We start from the raw sequence: 27,766 nt of genomic DNA, 5'->3' as shown, positions 1-27,766 counted from the left end.
CAATCTACTCGGCTCATGTGAAGATAGTGGATTAAGTTTCACAGTGTACAGTTCTGAAGTATGGCCAATGTAATCAGCATAGAAAACTAAAAAGCCTACGAGAAAATGAACTCTAAATTAACTAAAGGTTACATTTCAGACTGATTACTTGTACCAAGACAGACTGATGACTGAAAGGTGAAACTGACAAAAGGTGAAAGCAAAAGCTAAAAGACACAGGGTGACCAAATTACTGCTATGCAACAATTGCTGGATACACAGAAATTAGCCTGCCATTTTCGGTAGTTATTGGATTTTACTGGATAAATGCAATAAAACCACTCTATAATAATTAAAACAGACGAGATGTGTCTGTACTGTAATTAAGGCTATGTTCAGACCTCCAATATAAACTTTTATTATTTGTAATACAGTAGCTCCTACAGGCCAGGGACCCATTGTGCTACCCATGATACAACTTTTTCAAAACAGTATCTTTTAAACGAACATTCCTACATGGCGAATGTTTGTTTGTTCAATCTGTTCAGTTGAGTTGTGGGAAGAAAAAAAAGCTACCCATTCCTCTGCAAACCACAATAAACTCAAGAGTGGTTAAATAAAATGCTAAGCCTGGCCCAGCCCTAATCCTCCTCGAGAAAAAGTCTCCAAGTCAGTAATGACAGAAAAACCCCTTCTACAGATGCTCAACAGGAAATGGCTAAGATTTTACTAGAGCCTAATGTAGCCTTCCCATGTGTATGCTGTGCTGTTAAGAAGGTGGAAAAACCGCACGCTCATTCTCCCCATCCAGTACGACAGATTGCTGGGGCAATTTGTGTGAAGAGGACTATAAATGTGGCAATCATGACAAAAGCCTCCTAAAAGCCAGTCTTTAACATCAGCAACAAAAGGAAACTGTAGGTGTGAAAAGACTGCAGATCCATGGCTTAGGTTGTTTCTGTACTCACTGTGCTGCTCTAGGGGTAATGGAATTTTTTGCATCAAAAAAAATAGAATGATCATTTCTTGAGACCACTATCATACAACCAGAGCATTAGCTGAGAGCCCCTGGGTGGGTTCTGCATGCAAATTTGTAGTCTAATTAACTCCTTTTGGTTCAGTCTACTGAACGTTAACAGTGTGACTGTGCAACCAATTAAGACAAGTCTCGACTATCCTGGAGATAAAATACAGGCCATTAACAAAGAAAGTATCTTTCTTTTTAGATGAGTGACTTCACATCAACACCATCTGTTAAAGAAATCGCTTCTCCCTTTTCTCCTGAAGTTGCATATACTGGTCAAACCTTACCCTCAAATAAGAGCTGAAACTCAGATACTTTTGTGGAATTGTGCATGGTTATATAGATGGCAATAAGAAATGGCGCAAGAACCCACTGAAATCAGATATCTTTCAGAACAAGCTATTTTAGTAACAAATATTTTCTATGCACTCTATTGCATATCCAAGAAAGCAGGTTTTTTAAAAACTTCTGACAGAAATTTAATGAGGTTTATTCTCCCCTCAACTTACTGTGCAACTCCCACTAACATGAAAAGGAGCTATTCTTATGCATCTAGTGGAAAATGCAGTAAAAAAAAGTGTTCTCTCATTAATTTGCTCATCATTACACTTTCAAAAACAGAAAAGTCCACTGGATATTAGTGTGGACATTACAGATAATTCCACCATAATGTGCCATTAGTATAACGTTAAAATGTAGTACAGTGAGCACTCTCACAGAAATACCTACAAATATTGGACTCTTACTGCCTTGTAACATCCTTACTCTACCTTATGGCATTCCCTATAGTTATAATAGGAAATAGCACAAATATCTTGGTAAATTTAAACACTGAGATTTGAAAAGATCCGTACATTAATGATGCTTGTTGTAGCAACAGCAGTAGTCACTCCTGAGGGTATTCTGCACACAAAAAAGTAAAAATTCTATGCACAATATTTTAAAATTCTGCAAATTTAGACAATAAATAAATGTGGAGGCTCCAGCATGGCAGTGGGGAGCACACTCCACTGGCTGCAGAGGTGGGAGATCCTGCAGCCCCTCCCCAGATACGGACTCAGTGTTGAGGCTGCACCCAATCCTGACACAGTGCAAGGGCTGGGCCTGCCCCAGAAACATGATGGAGCCCTGCCCCTCCATGCAGGTACACCAGGTGTGGGCAGGCAGGCTCAGCCTGGCAGGATCCAAGTGTGGAGGGGCTTAGTGTGGGGGGGATCCAGGTGCAGGGTGAGAGGGTTCTATGTGGGGCAATCTGGGTGTGGGCGGCTTAGTGTGGGGAGGAAGAATCCGGATGCACAGGGGCAAAGACACTCTGTAGGGGGGTCCAGGTGTAGCTGGTTGGGGCTCAGTGGGGTGGGGGTCTGGGTGCGGGGGCTTGTTGCGGTGGTCCAAGTGCAGGAGAGTGGGACTAGTTGGGGTGGGGGTTTGGGTGCATGGGCCTCATCTGGGGGTGGGGTGGGAGCAGATGCAGAGGGGTTGTGGTTAGGGTGTGGGAGGCTCCAGGTGCAGGAGGTGAGGCTTGGTGGGGTGGGAGGTTCTGGGTACAGAGTGGGTGAGGGTATGGTGGTGGTGGGGGGGCCCAGTTGTATGGGGGTTGAGCAGACAGGATAACAGTTCCCCATACAGTGTCCCCTCCTCCATGGCTGAGGAGCGATGGGGGCACAAAGTCTGAGGGGATGGAGCTTCCTGCAGCCAGGGGAGTTTTCTGGGGGTGGATCTGACCCAGACTTGGCTGCTCCTTGCAAGGGAAGGAAAAGAAGTCCCGTCCTCTCCGCCCCAGCCCACTTGGGACTAGCAGCTGAGCCTGGCGCAGGGTAGGAGACACCATCTGGAGCGTCCCCAGCCTCACCACTCGCCCCCAGCTTCCTGCAGTGATTTACCTCTCTGCTGGCTGCTACAGGCGCCCAAAACGATGTGCCCAGGGGCGTATGACTGTTCTTGTGGCTTCCCTTTGCTTCCCCGTCAGAAAGTCATTTTTCCACGGGGAAGCAAAGAAATCTGCGGAGGACATGAACTCTGCAAGTGCGCAGTGGTGCAGAATTCCCCAGGAGTAAGTAGTTCTTCAATGGTACACACCGCCCAGCCCCAAAAGAAACAATAGATTTAAATACAATAAATCTTATCATCTTATCAAATCCTAGTCCTGAACACATTTCCATTAGACTTACTAATAAAATTTTCAGTTGGGCGAAAAGCATAAACCTGACCATGTAACAAAGTATGTGAATCAACAAGGTATATAACATAAGGAGCTTTGAGATACTGATATATTTAACAATCTAAGATAACTAAAGCTATACAGAAGTAAGTGTGGGAATCAATTTAAATTTGACTAAGAAAGAAGAATCAAAATGCCCATCATTAACATTATCTGCTCACCCATGGAGGTTTACAGAATTACTGCTAAGGTAAACTTGGCAGTATCATGAACAATTCAAACAAGAAGTTCGAAATATTGTGCAGTAAGAGACACATGAGATTTTAAAAGTGATTTACTGATGCATATTGTCTAATAATCTGTAGCTTTGTTCATGTTTACCAAATAATTGAAGTTCCCAGTGCTACTCTTCAAAAACAGCCCTTCATTTTCAATTAAATTATTTTAGGTTCTGATAAGCTGGCTGTAACCAACTGCATCAGTAGACATCTGATTGTTCTGTACAGTTAGTCAAAGTAGGCACATCCCTAGATAATTAGACTAATGCCTTTTTTAAAAAAAGAACAATGAATTTGTATTTTCATACACCTTTTATTTAGATGTGTCTGCATTCTGAATGTTCTTGTTTGTTAACACAGACCTAAATTTGACTTTGGCAACTGTACTTATCACTGAGCTTTACATCTTCAAAGCACTTTACAAACATGAACTAATCCATCTGTTGGAAGAAGTTATCAGTTATTACCCATTTTACAAAATAGGGAAATACTGACTCTGTGTCTTAGACAAATAAGTGTCAGAGTTGAGAATAGAGCTCAGGAGTTCCTGGCTCCCAGACCTCTATTAAGTCTTGCTGTCTCTCCCTCTGAAAACTTTAAGCACATTATTTTGATTTAGCAACTCATTAGGTTAACTTCAGAACATGGACAAAATTTAGCTTTCATTCTAGAAAGAGATCAAGTATTCATGCTCTCTACACACACTTCAATAATAAAATCTAAACCTTCTAGGGGGGAGGAGGGAGAAGCCCCATCACTTCGATATAAAGCTTTTGTTCTGTTCCAAGGATCCACCAGCAATAATACAGTGTCAAGAGATATACGGTGTGAGTGGTTATGTTAGCCACCCTTCTTTCCTCTCTTCCCCCACCCCACACAGCATTACAGTGAGGCATGGACATGCAATGATATTTAAACTGTGTACATATTTTGAAAATATTACTGAATTATTTTTTTTAATGTTCTGTAGCTCAGCACCTTGAAGACTCCCTTGAACTTAAATTACCTCTTCTTTGCTTCACTTACCAAAACATCAACATAGAGAACCCAGCAGTGCTCTCTGGGATTAATACAAAGGGATTTCACGTCTATGGTGCTCTCACTGCTAAATATTCTGTAGAGCGTATTTACTATCTCTGTGGCAAGCTCTTCTCCTCCCCGGCCTTCAAATTCAGGAGTGGCATTTGCTGAACTGGATGGGGGTAAAAGAAAATAGATACTTTTCATTTCTAAAGCAGCCTTTATTCAAGGACTCAAAGCATTTCACAAACAGTATGCCCATATCATCTCCACAAAGGAGGTATTATTTCCACTTTACAAGGGTGGAAATGAAGGTAACACACAAAATTAGCATCAGAGCTGGCAAAAGAATACAGAAGTCCAGTATCTGTTTTAGTCACCAGACTATACTGGACAGTTCCTTGACTTTCTGCAGAAATGTTTAAGACTAATATTTAATTACCTCTGCCCTTCATGATTAAAAACAAAAAGAGAGAGAAAATTACCCTAAGTTCCAAATGGTTAACAATACAGCCTGTTAAAGATGAATGGGACAAAAGACACCAGTGAGAAGAGGGGTGAAAAAAAAGACAAGAAAGAGACTTTTTAGAACGGCATGACCTTAATGATTAATGTCTTTACTGGATACTCTGTTATGGGGTTGCTTGCAGACAGTGTCTCATTATCTCAGCAAGTGCAGTTTATGGAGAGTACCAGCTAAAGAGTATCTATTTTTAAAAAAGATCAGAGAATAGCATGAGCCTTCACTTTCCTAATTCCAAAACAAAGCTCAGTTTATGGGTATCCATGCAAGAAGATCCCTAGCTGCCTTGGGCCTTACACACAGCTAAAAACTAAAGGTGTTATCTAACAAAGGCAGCTATAAAAAATAAATCCCCAAACCAACTAACATTCTGAATCTTGTTCTGATTCTACTCTCATATATACAGAAGGAAAAACATGGGTGTGCTGAACTAACTGGGCCTATAACAGGGGTGGACAAACCTTTTGGCCCGAGAGTCGTATCTGGGTGGGGAAATGGTATGCAGGGCCATGAATGTAGGGCTGGGGCAGGGGGTTGGGGTGTGAGAGGGAGTGTGGGGTGTGGTGTGTAGAAAGGGGCTCAGTGGAAGGGATGCATGAGGGGGCTCAGGGCAGGGGGTTGGGGTGCAGGAGGGGTGCGATGGGGGCTCAAGGCAGGGGGCTCAGGGCAGGGGGTTGAGGTGCAGGATGCAGGAGAGGTTTGGGGTGCAGACTCTGGCCTGGTGCTGCTTACCTGGAGCGGTGCCAGGCAAAGACAGGCTCCCTGCCTGCCCTGGCCCCACGCTGCTCCCTGAAGCAGCCGGCACCACATCCCTGCGGCTCCTGGGGGAGGGGTGGACAGAGGGCTCTGTGTGCTGCCCTTGCCTGTGGGTACCTCCCTCAAAGCTCTCATTGGCCGGGAACGGGGAACCGCGACCAATGTGAGCTGCGGGGGTGGGTGCCAGCCGCTTCAGGGAGCGGTGCGGGGCCCATGGCACCACAGGGGTGACAATCCCGCGGGCCGGATCCAAAGCCCTGATGGGCCAGATCTGGCCCGCGGGCCGTAGTTTGCCCACCCCTGGCCTATAACCTTACCCTAATTGTGAACTCAATTGTGGGAAAGTTTACAAAATGTTTCAATCACATAATGATAAATGTTGATGGGAAAAGGTGCAAAAGAGAGGCAGACTGAATTAGCCGCTTCCTCCCTATCCACAAGGCTTGTTCCCCTGTCAGAGAAAGCTATTAGGTTGGTTTGACTCTATTTGTTCTTGACAAAACCATGCTGACTGCTACCTATTATTAACACCTTATTATCTTCTAGTTCGGGGAGGGCAAACTAAAGCCCACGGGCCAGATCCAGCCTGTCAAGGCTTCCAATCCAGCCCACAGGATTGCGAGCCCTGGGGCGGGGGACAGAGAGCACTGCACACTGCCCTCGCCTGCAGGCACTGCCCCCCGCAACTCCCATGGGCTGGGAACGGGGAACTGTGGCCAATGGGAGCTTTGGGGGTGGTACCCAGAGGTGAGGGCAGCTTACGGCGGAGCCTGCCTTAGCCCTGCTGCACGCCGCTGCCACCCCGGAGTCTCTCAAGGTAAGCGGCACTGAACAGGCACCCACACCCTGAACCCCTCCTGCACCCCAACCCCCTGCCCTTAGCCCGTTCCCGCACTCTGCGCTTCCCTGTACCCCAACCCCCTGCCACACCCCGCACCCCTCCCCTGAGCCCCCTCCTGCACACCACATCCCCTCACACACCCCGCACTCCAACCCCAGCCCCAGCCCTACATTCATGGCCCTGCATACCATTTCCCCACCCAGATGTGGCCCTCAGGCCCACCCATGTTCTAGGTGTTTGCAAAGACATTGCTTAATTATTTGCTCCACTATCTTTTGGGATACTGAAGTTAAGCTGACTGGTCTATAATAAAGTCAATGAACTAAAGTTGCTGTGTCAGAAATTAGGTCTAATTGCTGGACAATATAATGAGAAAACGGGCTATTCTGCCAATCATTCCCTCTGGGGTCCTCAGAAAGAGACTTTGGGGGAGGGGAGAAGCTGGCTATCGCAATGCTGGCTGATTAAAAGAAGGGGAATGAGCAAGCTTCCCCATCATGGCTGCCATCCCCAGAGTCTTCTGAGATCCCAAGATCTGGCATGACACCATTTTGCCTTCATCATAATCCAGAGAGATGTCCTGAGGAACCCAGATGATATTGCCACCTCCACCATCATTGGTTACATCTTGAATACACCTGGCATGTAAGACTTTGTCACAGACACACTTTCCCATCATTTGTCCTCTTTCCCCACCTTATTTCTTCTTTTTTCCTCTCTCTCTTCCTTTGCCTTCTGTTTAGTAAGAGTCTGGCTTAACCGGCTAAGACTGTGTATTTTGCAACACTGCTGTGAGCCTCTGATCAGAAAAAGGCAGTCAAAAGTAATGCCTTAAACAGTGCAACATTGTACAACTTTGCCAGGTCTCAGAGTGATGGATAAGACTGTGTGTTGGGCCTGTGTTTTTCCAGCAGTGAGGTTGCAAGTAATAGTTAACACCAGAGACAGAAAATGCACTTTCTATCTTTGTTGTTCTCTTCTCCCCACTTGTGTGTGTGTGTCTTGTTTTGTCTTCTAGGAAACAGGATCAGACTTCAACAAGAACAGCTCCAGCCAATCTCAACTAATTTCTCCTTTTTCACCTAAAAGACCGTCCATTACGCTGTGGGGTTCCTTTTAAAAATCTCTCTCCAGAGTGACAGAGAGAAAGAGAGAGAAAGAAAGGAAATAAGGGCCATTAAAAATGAAGGCCTTACTTAATACTTTACATTTCAAACGCTTTAACTGTTTTTCCTTTTCCTCCAGGTCCCTAATAAAAGGCAGGATGTTATCATTTGCAGATGTATAAATGCCACATTGTAATAAGATTACACAATTAACGATGAGCCAAAATTATAATCCCACGCAGAAGAACTATAATCAAATTTAAAAAGAGCCTTATCACCAGAATTATTAAATTACATACCAATGAAGGGCTCAATTCAGCAAATGTATCTCCCATTTAAGTCAGTGGAACCATTCGTGTCTAAACAGGACTGCAAAACTGAACCCCAATTTTGCTTATTAAAATTTTGCAGGTCTCAGAATGCAGGTATAAAAGCTATTTTTTGAAAACTTTAGTTTTTACTTGCATTAACTAGGAGTCAAAAGCTGAAATTTTTACTTGGACAACTGGAGTACTGTCCATGTAAGAAATGACAGACTTGGAATATGTCTACACTATAGCCACTACAGCAATGCCGCTGTAGCGCCACAGCATACACACTTCCCTACACTGGCAGAAAAATCCCTCCTGCGAGAGGCAGTAGCTAGGTCAACAGAAACATTCTTCCGTTAACCTAGCTGCATCTACTCTGGGGGTTCGGTTGACCTAACCACAGTGCTCAGAGCAAGATGATTTTCACAGCCTTGAGCAACATATTTAGGTCAATCTAATTTTAAAGCGTAGACCAGGCCTTAGCACATTTGATCTGGATAACTGTGTCGCTGAATTTTATCATAACCTTAATCATTTTATTAATTGCAAGGGACTAAGCCTTGATCTACACCTAGCCACGTCACTTCCAAACACATGGTAAATACTGCCACCCTAAGGTCACTGGATATCACAGTAGTGTAGTAGCAGAGATGTTCACATTCACTCATTTGAAATACTTTGCCCACTGTAAAAATCTCAGAAGTAGAGTTCAGAAAAACTTATTTGTAGAACACACACAGATCTAGCACGGGCCAAAGGGAGTGTGCTATTCTTATTTCTGAATACTACTTAAAATAAAATCTCCAAAGTTAAGAAACAGCTCTCAGCCACATTCTAGGAGAATCAAGAGTTTCTAGGGAATCCAGTGTAAGGAAGCCTCCATCACAGACTACCTCTCCATGTCAGCAGTCCTGAGGTTATCAGTCCAGCTGTTTCCTCTTGAATAGCTTAGTTTATTTCATCTCCCACTGACTTCTATCCACCTTCCTGTTTCAGGCCTCAGGTAGTTAATAAAAACATTAAGTTTTCATTATATGATTAAATAGGAACATAGGAAGCTTCTAAGGACAATTTGCGTATACAGAGATATGAATGAATACATCATTTATTTGCACCGTACAATTTAGTCTTAAATTAAAAGCAAACTGGGTTTGTAAATTTTGGTGGAGTTTAACAGCTAATTATATGCACATCAAAATAAACCTACATTCCCAATGCATTCAGGATGAAATTTTCATTGTGTGGAAGTCAAGAAATTCAGAGCTGGGGTTCCCACTGCAATTTTCAAATCTGCTTTCTTGAACTTTCGTATTACATTGGCGCCTCATTAAATGATCTCACTATAGACCATGTACTTTCTGCAGTAAAAAGTACAGATTTACAAAATAAAGTACCTTAAGTAAATGGTCTAGACGGGCACCTGCTTTAAGCTTCGCTAACCCCATCCACAGGCTGGTAGAATTGGTTAGAACATCTTGCCATCCTTTAAGGAGGCACTCTCATTATTTCCATCAGCAGCGAGCTCCAGACCTCCCCATAACTCTAACATGCAGACAGCACCCAGAAGCTCTCTTAGCACATTTAGAACTTTGATGAGCAAAACTGGCTGAAAAAGCCAGACATGTGGCATTTGTTTCTGCCAGACTGATGCAGTGAATCCCTCCAAATGAAAGCACTTCTATTCATAAAGAGTTTAAAAAACAAAACAAAAAAACCCCCTAAATGTGAGCTTCTACAGCTTAAAAACAGTCATCTAGCTGCCCATCCTGTCCCTCCTCTCCCCTTCCTTCCTCCTGCTATGGCCAGTTCCACTACATCAGGGGTTCTCAACATTTTTTAAAATACATCCCTCCAACCTCTCCGCCCCCGACCCCTTTTCTTGGAGTGCCCACCCTTTACAAAATGGGAATTTCGAATGTAATTTAGATGGAACTGGGGCCATCAATATATTGACTCCAACAAATTGGATTCTCCTTTCAGTAAATCAGTCCTCTGATCCTGTTATCTAACTGGTTTCAGAGTAGCAGCCGTGTTCGTCTGTATCCGCAAAAAGAAAAGGAGGACTTGTGGCACCTTAGAGACTAACAAATTTATTTATTTGTTAGTCTCTAAGGTGCCACAAGTCCTCCTTTTCTTTTTGTTATCTAACTGTGCATAGGCCAGGAACCTTTTAAAAAGACATACATTAATATTCACAATGTTTTCTGTCCAGTATGTCTCAGGTTCAGCATCACAGAGTGCTAGTGGCCATGACGACTGCACATGCCTGGCTACAATGCCACTCACTGAAATTTGGCTCAGCCACCCCACCATTATGACGGAGGAGTGGCCAGGCCAAATTTGAACAAGTGGCATTGCAACTCCAGTGACAAAGTGCTCCATACCCTCTAGAAAGTTTGACATGTCCCTAAGGTTGAGAACTGCAGTTTATCTACCAAGCTTCATAGACTTTATGAAGAGAAAAAATAAATTCTCTTCATCTTCACACAAACCACAGCACACGATTCAAGCATTGAGACGTCCCAACTGGCTGACCTTGAAACATGAGTGCTATGAGAACTTTAGCCTCCACTCCTTGTGTTTCATTTATCATGAAGTTATCTGTATAGTACATGACACATGAGATCTGAAAACAATATTTAAGAGCCTTACTGATGGCTGAGCAACAAAATGATTATGATATTGCATGAGGTCATCAACAGAACAGTCCACCAGCTATAGGATGTTACACCTAAGAAACACCTCAAGTGGATGTGGTCCCTACATTTCCGTGCATGTACTAGAGAAATAGGTCCAGCAGGAGCTAAGGTGAGTCTTCCCTTCAACCTGGAGAAGCAAATGGCCAGACCCGAGGACAAAGGTATAACTCTCCCTCATTGTCAATTTCATTCTAAACCCAATATCCAGCATGTACTCTGAAAGCATCACTGCATACAGATTCAATTGTCGTACGGGCTCTCTCTCGTTACTATTTTATACCACAAAAAATGACAGATTATTATAGTCACAAAAACCAACAAGACAATATTTTACAAAGTTATAAGCAAGAAAAACATCACTTTTTTTTAAATGCAGCTATCCTGCTGATGCAGCAGCATTCTAGTGTGTAACAGAGATCTAGGACTCCCACTCCCTACATTGCAGGATGCACAGACCACCCCACTGCTTTCGGGGAAAACAGAACAAATTCTATCACCATCTAACAGTGCACCCAAATCGTCCATTCCAAGGAGTGGCAATGTGCATAGTTTAAAGAGGTATAAATGTTCCTCTCCCCGTTCAGGAGAAGACAGAAACAGAATAAGGGGATAGAAAAAAAGGGTGGTGGTGGTGCAAGGAAATGGTATGGAAGATGATTATCACATATGTCTGCATGGCTAAATCAGCTCTAGTAAACTAGATTTTAAAATCTACAAGAAGCCAAGAAAGAATCTCAGATAGTAACCATTATAAGGATGGCACAATCAGCACTGAGAAAAAAAATCTTAATTTGAAAAAATAAAAACCAAAAGCACCATATAAGCGACTTCTACAATAACAGAGACCCAGTTGTAAAATTATGCACAATTACCACCATCTAGTGGCAGCCTGAAAAAGTGTCATACATTACAACTACACATAAAAGAGTATTGGTATCACCACATTTGGATACCATACTCTACAGGAAAAAAAAAAAGGCTTATGCCAAAAACTTCAAATTTTATTTTAAAAATCTTTCTGACACCTAGACATGCATGTCCTCTGATGACTTGGGCATTCTGAAACTCAACATTCAGGTCTCCAGAGCCAGGCTCTTACCCTTATGTTATTACCTTGAGGGAAAACCACCTTACATATAGGAGGTCAGCTAGGACTGTCAGTTCAGGGAGAGGTTCTCCAATCATCCCAGCCCTCACATCTGCCTCTATCTCTTTGGCAATTATAAAATAGAATCTAAAACTAAACTAATTTAAGAAACATTTGATGATTTGTAATATTAGCTGTTGATGAAAACAATGCTACAATGAATTTCTGTGGCCCCTTAGGGTACTTGTTACTGGGCATCTCTCCAAACTAACTGATGAACAGCACCGGACATTTGTTAACACACACACAAAACTCTCACAGGCAGTTGGTTTCATTCAACATTACTGAGTGACAGAAGGAGGGAGTAGGAGGTAGCAGCTCTCAGCCTTGGCCTTCTTCCATTTAGTATTGGTCAGGACCAGCCTTGAAGCCAAACAAAACAATTTTGGGCTCTTCAAGTTTTGCAACTCAGAGGCCAGACCTCTCCCTCTCTCTGGCAGCTGGACCAGATGGGGAAGAAAAAGCTCCCTGCCAGACACTCCTCTACCAACAACTGCAGAAGAAAAATGAACTCATATGTTGATGTTCTCCTCCAAACACAGGGCTCTGATCCTAACTTAGATCTTGCAATTTGGAGAGCCAAAGGCTCTGTGACATGAGATATGTGAACATTATGTCAATGTAGTACTCCCGCAGTGTCAAAGCTTTGGCTGTGGTGCAATGAATTAAGTTTTTCTTTTTTAAAACAGAAAAATATGGAATAGCATGAGACTCATGTGATGGACAGAAGGAGTAAGGGACCAAGTCCTGGTGAGGGTCACTGGGGCCAAGAATTGAGCAAAATTCAAAAAGGGATTGGCCATTTATAAGGATAGCAATATCCAGAGTTTTAATAGTAAATACTTAAAAACATAATTTGGAAGTGATAAAACCTAATTCTTCAGGGCCAATATTTCATTATTAAAGGTAAGAAAGACTTCCCTAGGTCAGAGGTGGGCAGAAATTACCCATATCTGTGCTCCCCCTCTGAAACAGTTGGGTGCTGGCCACTACCAGAGAAAAGAAATGGGACTAGATGGACCCCAGGTCTTATCCAGTCTCTTAGTTTCTATATTCTTATGAAGGGAGTGGAATGGAGTAGAATGGAGATTGAAAATAATTGGAATTCCACACCCCAAGAAATTCTTGCACTTCCTCTATGTACTAAAATCTAAACTATAGAAGACCGTCAAGGAGCCTTATACTTGGGGAGAAGAAGTGGTGCTTCCAGTTTGGAGTGAAGAAGTTTACCAAATGTTTACAAATCAAAGCAACCCACTAACAGTTTTTATTTATATTACAAACAGATTACCGAGCAGCTAACTCAAGCAGCGTCAGCACTTCTATTATAAAACCTCTAGAGCAGGGGTTCTCAGGACAAATTATTTGGTGGCCTCAGAGTGCGCCCACCAACTCTTGCTTGTGGCCACTCTCACACTTTTTCCTAAAATACTTAATTAGCTTTAGGAAAAATAAATATGCACATCTGAAGCACTGGAATTTATTTATTACTAGCTACTAAATGTGCTATGAAAAGTGATATTACCATACATACAAGTATCACTTTTCACAGCAGAATTACTCAGCCCTGCAAGTCTGGGAACAAATTAAGCCCTGGATGGAGGATCAGGGGAAGCAGCAGAGGCTAGGGGCTGGGGTGGGGGGGCTGAAGCCCCGCACGGGACGGAACCCAAAGCCGCATGGCTGGGGACTGCCTCCCCGCCACCCCTGGGCTGAAGCCCAAAGCCTGAGCCCCACCACCTCTGGAAAGGTGTGGAACTCACCGGCTGCCTGCTCCTTCAGCATTGTGCCCCAGGTGTCTCCAGAAGGGGTTCGGGCCCAACCCCTGCTGGAAGCCCCAGTAACCAACACCAAGGCAGTGCATCCAGGAGCACCAGGAAGGGGAAGGGGCTGCTGCTTCTTCTTCCCCCCCACCCAATAACAGCCCAGGAAGCTGTGGCTGCAAGAAAAGCCCCTGGTGGCTGCATTTGAGAAACGCTGCAGTCTAAAGTGACTCTTCCGTAACTGAAGTAGAGCTTTAGAAAGTCTACCTAACATGCCCCATGCTCCCACCTAAATGGCAGCATGTGTAACCCTTAATTACACTAGGTGGTGACTGTGACAATTCTTAAAGCAACCTGGGGCTCTTGGACTCCCTCTAGCTCCTTCCATAATCCTGCTCACTGGAAAGCTGTCCACAGTAATACCTCATTCAGGGTCAAGAAAGTCAAACATGCTTAAACATGAACCCTGGTTCATGTAAATAAAATGTTATTTTCAAGGCAGGTAACTGTTGTATCTAGAATTCATAGGGTTATTGTGTTCAAATAAAAAAAGGACAACTTCTAATTAGCATAATGTTTACAAATCAAAGCAACCCACTAACAGTTCTTTTATTTATATTACAAACAGATTACTGAGCAGTTACCTCAAGCAGCGTCAATACATCTATTATCAAACCTCTAAAGCAGGGGTTCTCAGGACAAATTATTTGTACACTTGAAATCTAGGCAATTCAATAAAAGAAAAAATAGTTTCAGGTAGCATACCCAACCCTGAGCGTACCTACCATTTTTAAAAAAATGGATCTTCTCTCTCTCTCTCTCTCTCATTTTTTTTTTTGTCAAAGTCCCAAAGAGAACAGGGGGAACTGACAAACTTTCTACAAAGTTCTGAAATGCACAAAGAGTAAACAAACTGGAAAAAAAAACTCTCTCTTCTAATCTTTTCCAGTTATGATAATCTTGGGTATTTCAGCAAAAGTCTGCTTACCAAGTTGACACTGTGCCTTTATTTTCTGCTTGTCATTTCTAGAATCACGCAAAACAGTGATTCTGCAGGAGTAGCAGAGCATTTCCCCAAATTTTACCATCAACTAAAGCAAAAAAATAGCTTATTTCTACTATGTAGACCACTACAGCAGGCCAATGGAATTAAGGAATATACTTTAGATCAACAGCTTTTCAAAACTCATTATTCACCCAAAGTACTGGGCTTACGGTACTCTTCCTTGTTGTACCTACCAATCAACAAAAAATTCAAGGTATCCTTCATTTGGATTCTCCAACTTCGGTGTTCCCATTTCAGCTTTGACTCCTACCAGGATGTCCGTATGTCCCTGTTAAAATACCAGCATCACTCAACCAGAAAAATATTCCACGCCATAGCTTGTACAATTTATCCACATAGGGGTCAAACTTTTATTAATTTTTATCTTTATGTTATCTACACAAACTATTCTGCCAAATAGCATTTTGAGCATGACCCAGTATTTAATAAATCAAAGCTTTCAAAGAGACAGTGTTAAGCTTGAGAACGTTTCCTGAAATAAACCCTATGTATGCACAAAATTTCTCTATGCTAACAGGACATTCTAAATATCCATGACTTTATAAATTCAGTCCTGGAATAAAAACATATGCAGAACTATTCTAATATCCTGAGCGATAGCCACTGTCTATACATACAACAGCCATTAAAGCAGCAGTTTTACTTTGTTGTGATATGAACACTGAAGAATTATTTCTCTATTTATTAGTCATACTACTGACTTTACTTTCACAGGTTTACATGGTGGATTATTTCAGCTTTCCCTGGCCTCAATGTACTTTGTCAATAGATCTCGCTCACCGCAAGGGCTTGTCTACACTTACAGCACTGCCAGGGTTCAGCTACAGCACTTAGTGAAGACATTACCTATACCAATAGGAGAGTTTCTCCTGTCAGTGTAAGTACTCCACCTCTCTAAGAGGCGGTAGCTATGTCGACGGGAAAAGCCCTCCCATCGACATAGAGCTCTCTACACCGGGAGTTAGGTTGGTATGATGCGTTGCTTAGTGGTGTGGATTTTCTACATCCCTGAGCAATGAAGTTATACTGACATAAGGTTGTAGAGTAGACCAGGGCCAAGTAACCATTCTTTATGGACGGTGTCACAGTTTCAGGCTCAATCCACCTGTATTCCCCTGCCCTACATAGTCCCCTGAGGACACTCACTTAAAAATTTTTGGCTCCCAGCCAACATCTCTCATGGGCAGAGATCTATGTTGCACGCTCTCCTGACTGGAGTTTTAAGGCTGCACAGTTCCGCAGATTACACTATACTATCCCCAGCAAGCCAGACGGCCTAACCAGGCCAGTGCCTGGCTTTCTTTCCAAAGGCTATGACCAGTATATTGCCTGCAGTTATAAGTTAAAAGGAGCTGTGTGCTAAGCAAGCATATTTATTCTTAAAACAAAAGCATTACAGAGAAAACACTTCAAAAGCCATAAGAGTTCCGATATGCATGCTAAAAGCTCACCAGAGGTTACCCATTAGTCTTATGGGGCCCTAGTAGGGCAAGTCCTTCCAGCCCTTCTGCAAGGCATGCTGCCCCCACCTCTCCATCCTTCAGGTCAGAAGGTCCTGTCCATTTGCTGGATCAGAAAGGCAGCCTTGAGTCAGGCTCTTTATCCAAAAGTCCCTTCTTTGTCTGTTGGTCTCTGGAGAGTCCAGTTTGAACCAGTATACGTGAGTGTCCCCAAGGAGGTTGTACTTCTCTCCGGGCTTACAATCTGGCTGATTTGCCAGAATCACCCCTCTGTTGTTTAGTTCCTGGAGGAGCAGTTGTAGCCCACCCCCATGGAGCAGAACACAATCATACATAAACCATTCATTTAAAATAATGGATCCCAAAGACACTGAACAGGGTTGCAATATCTGTCACAGACAGTTAGGAGGTGGTGCAGGGGAACGAACAGGAGCTTCAGTTTGTGCTACATATCATCAAAGTCAAACTTCTGTTAATACTGTAGTGTATATTTCAGATAGTAATGATACATTAACAGTATTCACTTTGTGTGTGTATTTTTATGTTTGTATTAAAAAGCAAAAAATCAATAATACAAACACTGAGATAAGGTCTGGACTTGACCTACAAACTCAAATTCATGATAATTTAGGAGCTTCAACTAGCAATACATAAAAACGCCTCGTATCTGTACTTACAAGCTTCACTCTTGCAGATCCACTTGTGTTTGATACAACATCTGTTTCCACTTCAATACATCTATAGTCTTCACAGCCACGGCCATCTACCCGAAGATCCTCCTAAGCACAGCCATCACCATAGTTTTGTTAAGCGATATAACTGATCCATATTAACAATAAGTCAAATGGAAATTTAAAATAACTTCCACATTTTTATCTGGGATTAACAAAGCTAAATGGAGAAAAACAGATGGTCTTGTAGTTAAAGTGCTGGAGTACGACTTGAAAGATCTAATTTAATTCCCAGTTCAGTTACTGACTTCCTGCATGAACTGTAAAATGGAGATAGAAAGTAATAATTTTATTAAGATAACGTTGAAGTAAAAAGAAAACGGTACAGAGTTTAAGCATAGAAGTTTCTGGTTATCAGGGATTAAGGTACAGATTATCAAGGGGTGCAAAATTCGGTTTAGGAACGGGTGGCGTAAGGAATACATTAGAAACTAACTGTAGAAAATGAGTATTTCAGTCTTGATCCTGCAACAAGCTCCACGTGGGCAGATGCCTTTCAGCTTCAGTGCAGCTCCCTATGCATAGATGGAAACCTGTGTCCACAGCTCATTGCAGGATCAGGGCCTTAAATGTTAACCTCTTTAAGGCCTTAGCTTTGTATTTTTGTAGCAACTAGCATAATGAGGCTCTGATCATAGTTGAGGCCTCCAGAGAATACATACATAAATTGATTATGAAGAAAGAACTGGGTAGTTTGAATTGCCAGCCAAAGTCACTGGTGCCTTTAAGCAAAATAATAAACTGTCCATACACCTTGTCTTCACTTAAGAGGCTTGTTGGTAATAGCTATACCAGTAAACCCTCCTAGTGTAAACATACTTTATACCAGCAAAAAAGTTATTTTGCAAATATACCTTCTTCCCTGAAATAAATAAGCAATACAGGCACAAGGCCTTTTTTGATGATATAAACGGTCTCTACCCTGGCTTTTACCAGCATAAATATGCTGACCAAAAAAAAAAAGCACCCCACCCAACTATGTGGGCAAAACTTTTAAGTGCAGACCAGACCTAAGATAGCAACTCCAGTTAAAAAAAAAAATCCTGTTGCAGAAAGGACATACCTATGAACTTTCATGGCTTTGTACTATCTGAGACGTGTAGTGCAAACAGGAGATCAAACCTGACTATTTGTTACATAGCTATAAATCCCAAACAACTCCACCGCAGCGTCAATGGAGCTGCACTGGCAGAAAACCCAGGATCAGAATCTTCCCTCTCACGGGAGCCGCTACAGCCTGGTTATTTAAGGATGCTGTGCCGAGGCCGCTCAGAGGACAGGGATCTCGCTATGAGCGGCAGCAAAGCCAAAAGGACACAATAACTGGCTCTCGCGCACCACTGGCCCGATCACAGCTGCAATCTACACACGGCGCAGGTTGCAAATCTCGCCTTGGCCAAACATGCACAGGCCAGCGGCTCTGCAGGCACCCGGCCACAAGCAGGGCGGGCGGGCGAGGGGAGGGGGGGAGGGGAAGGGGGGGAGAGGCTAATCACTACCACCCCCGTCCGCCCCACGCCCTCGGGCCCCGCCCCCACGGCCCCGCCCGCTACCTGGATACCGTGCACGACGTAGACCTTCTCCGCCTCGCTCAGCACCACGGACGCCATGCCGCGCGCCGGGCTCCAGGCACGACGCCGGCCGCCGCCCGCTGATGCCGTCACCCAAGCGCGACGAAGCTAACTCCCGCGACGTTTCCTTTCCCTCCTCCACCCGCGCGTAATTACGTCATCCGCGTTGTGATGCCTGCCTGAGGCCCGACAGGCGCGCGAGCACCGCCTCCCCTCCGCCCCGCCCTCTCTGGGTGATTCTGAGTCACTGCCTGGTTGGTGCGCGCGTTACGGGGAGAGAGAGAGAGAGAGAGAGGCTGGGCGGGCCCTAGCGTGTGACACCCGGGGCGGTCGGGGAGGGCGGGGCTTGAGCGGGGGGAGGGGAAGAAATGGTCCCACGTGGGACTAGTAGAGGCGCAGAGGGGAGCCCCGGGGTCCCTGGGTGAGCGCGCTCCGTCTGTGCATGTGCGTTCTTGCCTGTGAGCCTACAGGAGTGGCGCGGTGTGCGTGTCTTGCATGGTGCCGGGATGTGCATCCTGTGGGTAAGGTGTCACCTCAAAGGCACGGCTCTGTGGAGGACCAAATCCCTTCTGTGTTATAAATACATTAAAAACAGATGAAAACTCTCAAGAAAGGACTGAAATGTTAACTGACAAAGCACAGAGTGGGGCACTGAGTTCTGTGGTCTGTCTGTCCTTGTTTTGTCCCCTGGTTACACAGTGTCCCACAGCAAATTGCAAATCTTCAACAGCTAGTGCACATGAAAAACGATGTTAAATTGCAAAGTCAGGCTGTCAAAAATTAGGAGATGTCAGAGCTAAGGTTACCTGTGCAACTAGGGTTGCCAGCCCGCCAGGATTGCCCCAGAGTCTCCAGGAATTAAAGATTAATATTTAATTAAAGATGATGTCATGTGATGAAACTTCCAGGAATACAACCAAAATTGGCAACCCTGTGTGCAACGTCAATTTGCCCTCTCTTGTGTGTCTGCACTATGACAGTCTTTAATTACATGAGATACCATTTTTCCTAAAGGATGGAAAGTCCTTGAGTGTTTTAATATTTCGGTTTTTTGCTTATAATTCAGTGTGTGGCCCCATGCCTTATTTAATGCATGCCAGTCAATTTTATTTCCCTGCTCCAAAACAAGAGGGTACCTGAGCTTCTCAAATAACAGGTTGCCAGAATTTTTTAAGATGGGCAAAGCAACATATATTTCTTTAACGATGTTCTCTGCGGCATGTAAAATTCTGCCCCAAACAGTTAAAGTTTGACAAAGTTATAAGCGACTGAAAACAGGGTCAAATAATAGAAAGTGTCCGGCAACCTTAATAATGGGCCGTGCTACCTGCCCATATAATAAGGAGTGAGTCAATGGAAGTGACTATAATTCCAGCTATATTCTGTCATGTTTTATACTAGAGCACTTTGGACACTCACAAGCCACTTGGCCTGGCTTAAGCTGTAAACACAAAAGTGCTGAGCGGCTGCAACTCCTGCTGCATACTCATATATATATGTAGTGACTAGTGTGTACCAGTATGTGAATACACAAGGTGGATGTAGGACACGTCTTTATATGCATGTTATGAAAAATGTGTGTATAACACATAGACAAGGTGAGGTAATATCTTTTATTGGACCAACTTCTGTTGGTGAAAGAGACAAGCTTTTGAGTTTACATATGCTAGTCTTTTTGTTCTTGTTTTCTAGTATCACGGAAAGACCACAAATCAGGGATAGGCACCAAAGAAACACCATAGGCCCCGTCCCAAACATTTTGCAGTTTAAATAAACAAAACAGAAGAAGGGGGAAGAGGTTGTAACATATAAACTGAACAATCCAGATATTGGGTGGGAAATGTCTATATATGTAATGTGTGCACATATAGATGCGTATGCATCCTGCACCAGTGAGGTCAATGGGAGCAGCAGCAACCCCAGTGTGTGTGTGTGTGTGTGGATACAGCAGGTGCTTAACGAGTGCACAGAAACTGTTGTACGAGGCCAATGCATTGCAGTATATTGCGTGCCTGGGCTTCCCTCAATAGCCGGACCGGAGTACGTGCTTTGCTCAGTCTCTGTGGGAGGGACCAGGTCCCGAGGAGGAGATGACGCTGTGTCGAGGAAGTGAAAGGAGAGGGCGTGACACTTCTCAGTGCTGCTCACTTCCTGGTCTCGCCCCCTCCCAGTAGGAATAAGGGGGCAGCACGGGTAGCCACTGGCGCCTGCTGCCGCAGCAGCCCCGGGGCGTCGCGCGCTTGGCGTCCCTGGCTCGCGAGGCGAATGGAACGTTGCGTTGGGCGACGGAACGTTGACCCGGGTGGCTGCGAGGTTCGGAGCTCGCGCTCGCTGAGCGGAGGTGGCGGCGGCCGCGGGCGGGCTGGACCAGCAGCAGCTGCGGGGACCGGCGGCGGCTCTTGATGCGGGTAGGTTGAGCCCCGCGGGAGCGCGGCTCGAGGGGTTCTGGCTCGCCCTGGGAAGGCGGCCAGCGTGCGGACCGGCAGCGGCCGCGCACACCTTGCCAGGGCCGGCAGCAGCCGCGCCCCCTCTGCAGGGAGATGCAGGCTGGCGACAGGCGGGTCAGGAAGCTCGAGGTGGAGCTTGGTCTTGTCTCGTGCCTGGGTGAGCTGTGGGCTCCTGCAAGGTGAAGCCGGTGTCCCCAAGGGCAGGTGTGGCTCGGGCCGTGCAATGCCTGAGCTCCAGTGGGATCCCTCCTCCGCTTGGCTGGGGAGATGTAGCTGGAAGGGGGTGGGGGCTGAAGAAGTGAGTCAATGCACTGGCTGTTGGGGGGAGAGAAATCTCGGGGAGCATGTGGCTAAGGAGAATGCAAAACAAACAAGTGCTCCATGCACATCGAGGGTCCCTTTCCGCCCGTAACGATAGTCTTTTTGGCGTATGTTCAGAGCATATAAAGAACTCCCACAGGCGGCCAGGAGCCCATTTCCACACTCTTTGGGGTCCTCAAACGTCTACTGCAGTCCATGGAAATTTGGGGGAGTTGGGGTGTGTTCAAACAGCACAGGATCAGGCCCCAACATGTCATTTACTAGAGCTGTTTCTGCCAAGGGAACATACATTTGACCTCTGCACCAGTCTGATATTTTCACATTGGCACTATTTAAAAGGTAAATCCCATGCAGCAGCCCTGGAAGACGTCTCATTTTAAATAGGTTTCAGAGTAGCAGCTGTGTTAGTCTGTATCCGCAAAAAGAACAGGAGGACTTGTGGCACCTTAGAGACTAACAAATTTATTTGAGCATAAGCTTTCGTCTTCATTGGATGCATGCAGTGGAAAATACAGTATTTATACACAGAGAACATGAAACAATGGGTGTTACCATATACACTATAACAAGAAGAAAAGGAGTACTTGTGGCACCTTAAAGACAAACCAATTTATTTGAACATAAGCTTTCGTGAGCTACAGCTCACTTCATCGGATGCATTCAGCTGTAGCTCACGAAAGCTTATGCTCAAATAAATTGGTTAGTCTCTAAGGTGCCACAAGTACTCCTTTTCTTTTTGCGAATACAGACTCACACGGCTGCTACTCTGAAACTATAACAAGAGTGATCAGTTAAGGTGAGCTCTTACCAGTAGAAGAGGAAAAAAAACCCTTTTGAAGTGATAATCAAGATGGGCCATTTCCAGCAGTTGACAAGAACCTTTGAGGAACAGTAGGGGGGGGAAATAAACATGGGGAAATAGTTTTACTTTGTGTAATGACACATCCACTTCCAGTCTTTATCCAAGCCTAATTTAATGGTGTCCAGTTTGCAAATTAATTCCAATTCAACTGTCTCTCGTTGGAGTCTGTTTTTGAAGGTTTTTTGTTGTAATATTGTGACTTTTAGGTCTGTAATCGAGTGACCAGAGAGATTGAAGTGTTCTCCGACTGGTTTTTGAATGTTATAATTCTTGAGGTCTGATTTGTGTCTATTTATTCTTTTACGTAGAGACTGTCTGGTTTGGCCAATGTACATGGCAGAGGGGCATTGCTGGCACATGATGGCATATATCACATTGGTAGATGTGCAGGTGAACGAGCCTCTGATAATATGGCTGTTGTGATTAGGCCCTATGATGATGTCCCCTGAATAGATATGTGGACACAGTTGGCAACAGGCTTTGTTGCAAGGATAGGTTCCTGTGGTGTGTGTTTACCAGCAACCACAAAACAAAAACACTAACCCAGGAACCTATCCTGTTCTTTTTAAATAGATTTTTACCTATTTTAAAAAAGTTTATTTTACTTCATTTAGGCCTTCAGCATCCCAGCACTGTTTGTGTTACTGAACAATGCTGTTCAAAACAGTATATAAACACATCCTTTAATGAGGTGCCATGGGATTTAAATTCTGCAACCTCAACAGTTGGACAGTGCCCTGGCAACCTAGAATTGAATTAAAATAAAGACGTTTGAGTGCCGGTGAGATCTTTAACAAGTATTTGAACAGTTAAACACTTGCACTCATCTGAAAAGTGCTTTGTACATCATTTGATGTTTAATTGGGGCTTATAACAGCATACTACTGTATAAAAGTTATGACCTCCACTTTTATGTATAAGCCATCCTAAAACTACGATGCTATAAGACAGTGGCTCTCAACCTTTCCAGACTACTGTATCCCTTTCAGGAGTCTGTTTTGTCTTGCGTACCCCAAGTGTCACCTCACTAAAAAAAACTACTTGCTTACAAAATCAGACATAAAAATACAAAAGTGTCATAGCACGCGATTACTGAAAAATTGCTTCCTTTCTCATGCTTACAATATAATTATAAAATAAATCAATTGGAATATAAATATTGTACTTACATTTCAGTGTAACTTATATAGAGCAGTACAAACAAACCATTGTATGAAATTTTAGTTTTACTCACGTCACTAATGTAAAACTAGGCAAATATTTAGGTGAGTTGATGTACCCCCAGGGGGGTACATGTACCCCTGGTTGAGAACCACTGCATGTTAGTGAAAAGTAATTCCTATTGATTTATTTTTAATACTTCTGAATATTTCTAGAGCTCTTTCAACATTATCATAAAATAATTTTTCCATAAATATATAAATTTGGTATTGTTCACTAGAACTCTTCAGCATTTGAGAAAACCTAGGAAAATAAATCACAAATACTTATCTTTCACCTGCAATCCTTTTTTGAATCTGTTCCCAGAGTGCAGATCAGAATTCTGTTAGATTTTTCTTGGCTCCCAGTCCAAATAAGGGCAAGTATATTTTCAGACACACAAATGAGACTACTGTGCTGGACATTCAAGGTGATGAAGATGCAAATAAGCCAGAGGGAGAGAGGCTTTCACTCAAATTATGATGGCATATTGTTCCATTATGAGGGTAACATAGAAAGTGTGTTGATATTTTACAGCAAATGACTGCCATCTACAACAAGACAGTAGGATCTTGAGGCCAGTTTCAGTGAAAGTTATGTTTTTCAGTATTTGATGAAAGCAACAAAAAGGCTTTTTTAAAATAAGGTAATGACTGTCAATGTTGAAACTTTTATGTAAAAGTGAAGCTACATGTTTGTTTCTGTCATTGCCTTTAAAAGTGCATTAAAGAGCCAGTCCTACAAACACTAGTGCTGTTTGACTGTAGAATTTACTACCATGAGTAGTTCTTATTTCATCTATGGGACTGATCATAATAAGAAGTATTGCATTTGGACAAAATGTTCACGGAAATTTAGAGACAAGGACCCCAGAAGTTTGATGCAATTGCAGATCTTTTTTGTCATAAAATAAACTTTATTTTTCCAAATAAATGGAAGGTTTTCAGCATATTAATTCTTACTAGAAATATTTTGCATCATTTTAATAATAAAGGTTCTATTTCAATTCTTAGTTGTTATTTAAATGTTGCAGTTATAGATAAACTACACATACCTATTCAAAAACTTGTTCAATAAGATAAGCCCTTCACAAAGAAGTTTTCATGACAATATTTGTTTTATTAATCCAGCTGTAGGAATAGGGTTTAAGAGGAATGCTTTTCACCAGGCATAATAGTGCAGTGAAGACAGAATTATTATGCTGCTCTCTTGGGTAGAAAGTTGTCAATTTCTCGCCTTTCCTATGGACCGTTCTCTTTACTCTGATGAGGTTAAGAGAAGAAACTGTGACTACAAATCTTAATAGGTTTCTGTACGAGAGATGTGGAACTTGTCTTGTGATGACATTCTTGTTCGCGTGTTTGCATTTTTAATGACTAGTTTTTCTTATCTTAGGGCAGGTCTACACTTAAAACGTTGCATTGGTATAGCTGTGCCGCTGTTGCGCTTAAGTGAAGACACTACTATGCCAATTAGCATAGTTAATCCACCTCTCCGAGAGGCAACAGCTATGTTGATGGGAGAGGTTCTCCCGTTGACATAGTGCTGTCTACACGGGAGGTGAAGGTCGGTATAACTACATGCTCATGGGTTATATGACAAGGTTATACTGAGATAGGTCTGTAGTGTACACTTGGCCTAGTGTAACAAGCATCTTAGTATAATATCTGGGAATGCTACTTTCCTGCCCTTAGTTGTGAAAGAGGTATAGTAATACATCTTACTTGATCATTCTGTTGAAATGAGGACAATATGAAAAATTTGCTCTATGAGCTGACCAGGTAAAGTAGTCCAGATGTGACTAACAGTAGCTAGTGAATCCTCTTTGTTCTATGCTCTAGATCAGCATAATCTCAATGTTAAGGTCATTTCAGAGAAGATTAGAAATTAAAACTATCCTAATTGTAGTTGAATATACTCCAGGGTGCATGAACTCAAGAAATAAAAGGTTGCTTGCAGTCTCATCGATATTGCAGTGCAGTAAGTTTTATCAGCAACTCCCCTTATATATCCTGCACTAGGTCAGTGGTTCTCAACTAGGGGTACGCAGAGGTCTTGCAGGGGGTACTCAGCTCATCTAGGTATTTGCCTAGTTTTACAACAGGCTACATAAAAATCACTAGTGAAGTAAGTACAAACAAATTTCACACAGACAAATTATACTATACACTGAAATGTAAGTACAGTATTTATATTCCAGTTGATTTATTTTATAATTATATGGTAAAAATGAGAATAAGCAATTTTTCAGTACTAGTGTGCTGTGTCACTTTTGTATTTTTGTCTGATTTTGTAAGCAAGTAGTTTTTAAGTGAGGTGAAACTTCGGGGTATGCAAGACAAATCAGACTCCTGAAAGGGGTGCAGTTGTCTGGAAAGGTTGAGAACCACTGAGGTAGATGACTAGTCAGAATACTTGCTTCCACAGACTTTGGGATAGCCAAAGCCTCTAGAAAATCCTTAGCATATAGCAGTATTGAGGAGTAGACTTAGAGACAAAAGAGATTGTGTTAATGCTCCATTCAGATGAATGGAGGAGTGTTGAATGGGGTGCTGTGGACACTTGTCAGTATTTTCATCAGTGACTTGGATGATGAGGTTTAAATGCAGTACAGTCTTCAGAAATAAAACTGGCTGAAATCAGTACACTGAGATTCTGTAAAGGTAAGATAAAGAAGTGCACATAAAGAAGGGATATTCAAATGCGCAAATATAGAATGAAGAAATAATGGGAAGGTAGTAGTACAGTGCCAGAGAGAGGAAGATCAAGGTGTTATAATGGGTGATAAATCGAGAGAGCTATCAATGTGATGCTTTTTGCCAAAAAAAACCAAAAACCCCAACCCAGCTGTGATATTCATGTTGCTAAAGCGCAATATAACATGCAGAGTAACTATTCTGGTTTACTCCATATTGGTTAAACCTCATTTGGAGTTCACATTTGGGCACTATACTTTAAAGGGTGATGTTCAGAGGATAGCAACTAAAATTATTAATATGTAATATGTAAAGGAACATTAAAATGAGCACAGGGATTAATTATTCTTGGCAGTTAGTCTCAGCAAACAGAACAAGAAATACCAGGCTTAAACTGCAGTAAAGAAATTCTAGATTAGAGATGATGTTTTAAAATTAATTTTGGGGTTAATCTGTACAATTTTCCTTACAACTTCAAGAATATCAGATTTTTCTATACTTTCTAATATACACACAGTCCAACTTGATATAATCAAACAGGCCCCCCTGCTACGAAATAATAATTTTCACAGCAGCTTCATTCTTTGAATAGAAATGAAATAGTGAGAGGGTATTTTTAAAAACTGTTTAGAGATATATATTTTTTAAATGTGCATGATGTGTCATGGTATATCTATTTTAGGTACTGTACTTATATGGCTCCCATCACTTTAGTATGTTAGTGTCTTTTTAATATATTTATCCTCACAACATCCCTGTGAGGTAAATTTTCTTCCCATTTTACAGATGGGGAATTGAGGCCTGGAGACACTAGTGACTTTTCCAACATCACACAGGAAGTTTGTGGCAGACTAGGGAACTGAGCCCAGGTCTTCCAAGTCCCAGGTTAGAGGCCTAACCGCTGTATAATTTTCTCTCTGGTCCAGTGTTTTAACTCCGAGTGCCCTTTCTGCCGTAACACCTTGTGTTGGACACTATTGAAAATTATAGTTGTAAGTTCCAGCTTCTTATTTACAATCAACGCTAAAAATTTACTACTGTGGTTCTCTGGGTAACATGCTCCTTACAGCATTATGTTTCCCAAAATGGATACTGAAAACCGTATTCACCACATAAGCAGGCTTTTTCATGATGACTACCTTTTGGCAGCAGCGGCGGAGTGGAGAAATATTGTGAATTACACTGGTCTGAGGTCTGGAACTTGCTATTTGAAGTCCTGGGCCAGCATCAAAATAGCAAAGCTGGTCTAAAAGACCAGTGATATTTCTCCTGTCCAACATCTTGTAAAGCTTTATAGCTAGCAGCAGAAAGCAAGATGTCTCCATTCACTATTTTGGTCTTCAGCTCCTTTGTGTTTATATTTCCAGGATTTATACCTCTCTCTTTATGCAGCTTGAGTAGCTGATGTTTCTTTAGCCCTTTCTAAGCCCACAAGATCTTAAGAAACAAGAAAACTTCAGACCTCTTTGTTCCAGTGGCAGTTAAAATGTGGTGTGTGTAGGGTTTCTTTTTCTTAAATGCTACTGAATGTTCTGAAACGGCTGTAGATCTATTCAGGTGCTTAATAAAGAGCCTATTGACATCAATGAGCTTTGGATCAGGCCCTTAATCTTTTTTATGTCCCGTCGCCTGCTACTAGACATGGTTCACCCTGATCCAGTGCATCCTTACATTTGACAGGTCGCCCAGCACAGACTTCGCCTTTCTTTGTTACCTTCTTCCTGAACAAAGCAAGGTGGAAATGCCCTTAACAGATGGTGATGTGGTTAGTGCTTTAAACAATACCAAATACCATAAATTGATTCTT

The 27,766-nt window shown here is 42.9% G+C and overlaps 2 protein-coding genes across 2 annotated transcripts in view; one reads left to right on the top strand and one right to left on the bottom strand.

Annotated features, from left to right (window-relative positions):
- EXOSC7 (exosome component 7) overlaps positions 1-18,572 on the bottom strand; it is a 31,216-nt gene extending 12,644 nt beyond the window's left edge. The window contains exons 1-4 of the mRNA XM_074943269.1: positions 18,416-18,572; positions 16,809-16,910; positions 14,845-14,939; positions 4,466-4,631 (exon numbers count right to left, since the gene is read on the bottom strand). Of these exons, the coding sequence (XP_074799370.1) occupies positions 4,466-4,631; positions 14,845-14,939; positions 16,809-16,910; positions 18,416-18,472 (420 nt within the window). The 5' untranslated portion in view covers positions 18,473-18,572. The remainder of the gene's footprint in view (positions 1-4,465; positions 4,632-14,844; positions 14,940-16,808; positions 16,911-18,415) is intronic.
- A 1,985-nt stretch (positions 18,573-20,557) lies between these two features.
- ZDHHC3 (zDHHC palmitoyltransferase 3) overlaps positions 20,558-27,766 on the top strand; it is a 34,721-nt gene continuing 27,512 nt past the window's right edge. Inside the window, exon 1 of the mRNA XM_074943268.1 lies at positions 20,558-20,841. The gene's annotated coding sequence lies outside the window, so the exon portion shown is untranslated. The remainder of the gene's footprint in view (positions 20,842-27,766) is intronic.

This window comes from Natator depressus, chromosome 2 (assembly GCF_965152275.1).
Source record: "Natator depressus isolate rNatDep1 chromosome 2, rNatDep2.hap1, whole genome shotgun sequence".
Taxonomy (NCBI): domain Eukaryota; kingdom Metazoa; phylum Chordata; order Testudines; family Cheloniidae; genus Natator; species Natator depressus.
The sequence above is the reverse complement of the archived record's forward strand: the minus strand, read 5'-3'. Positions and strand labels throughout refer to the sequence as shown.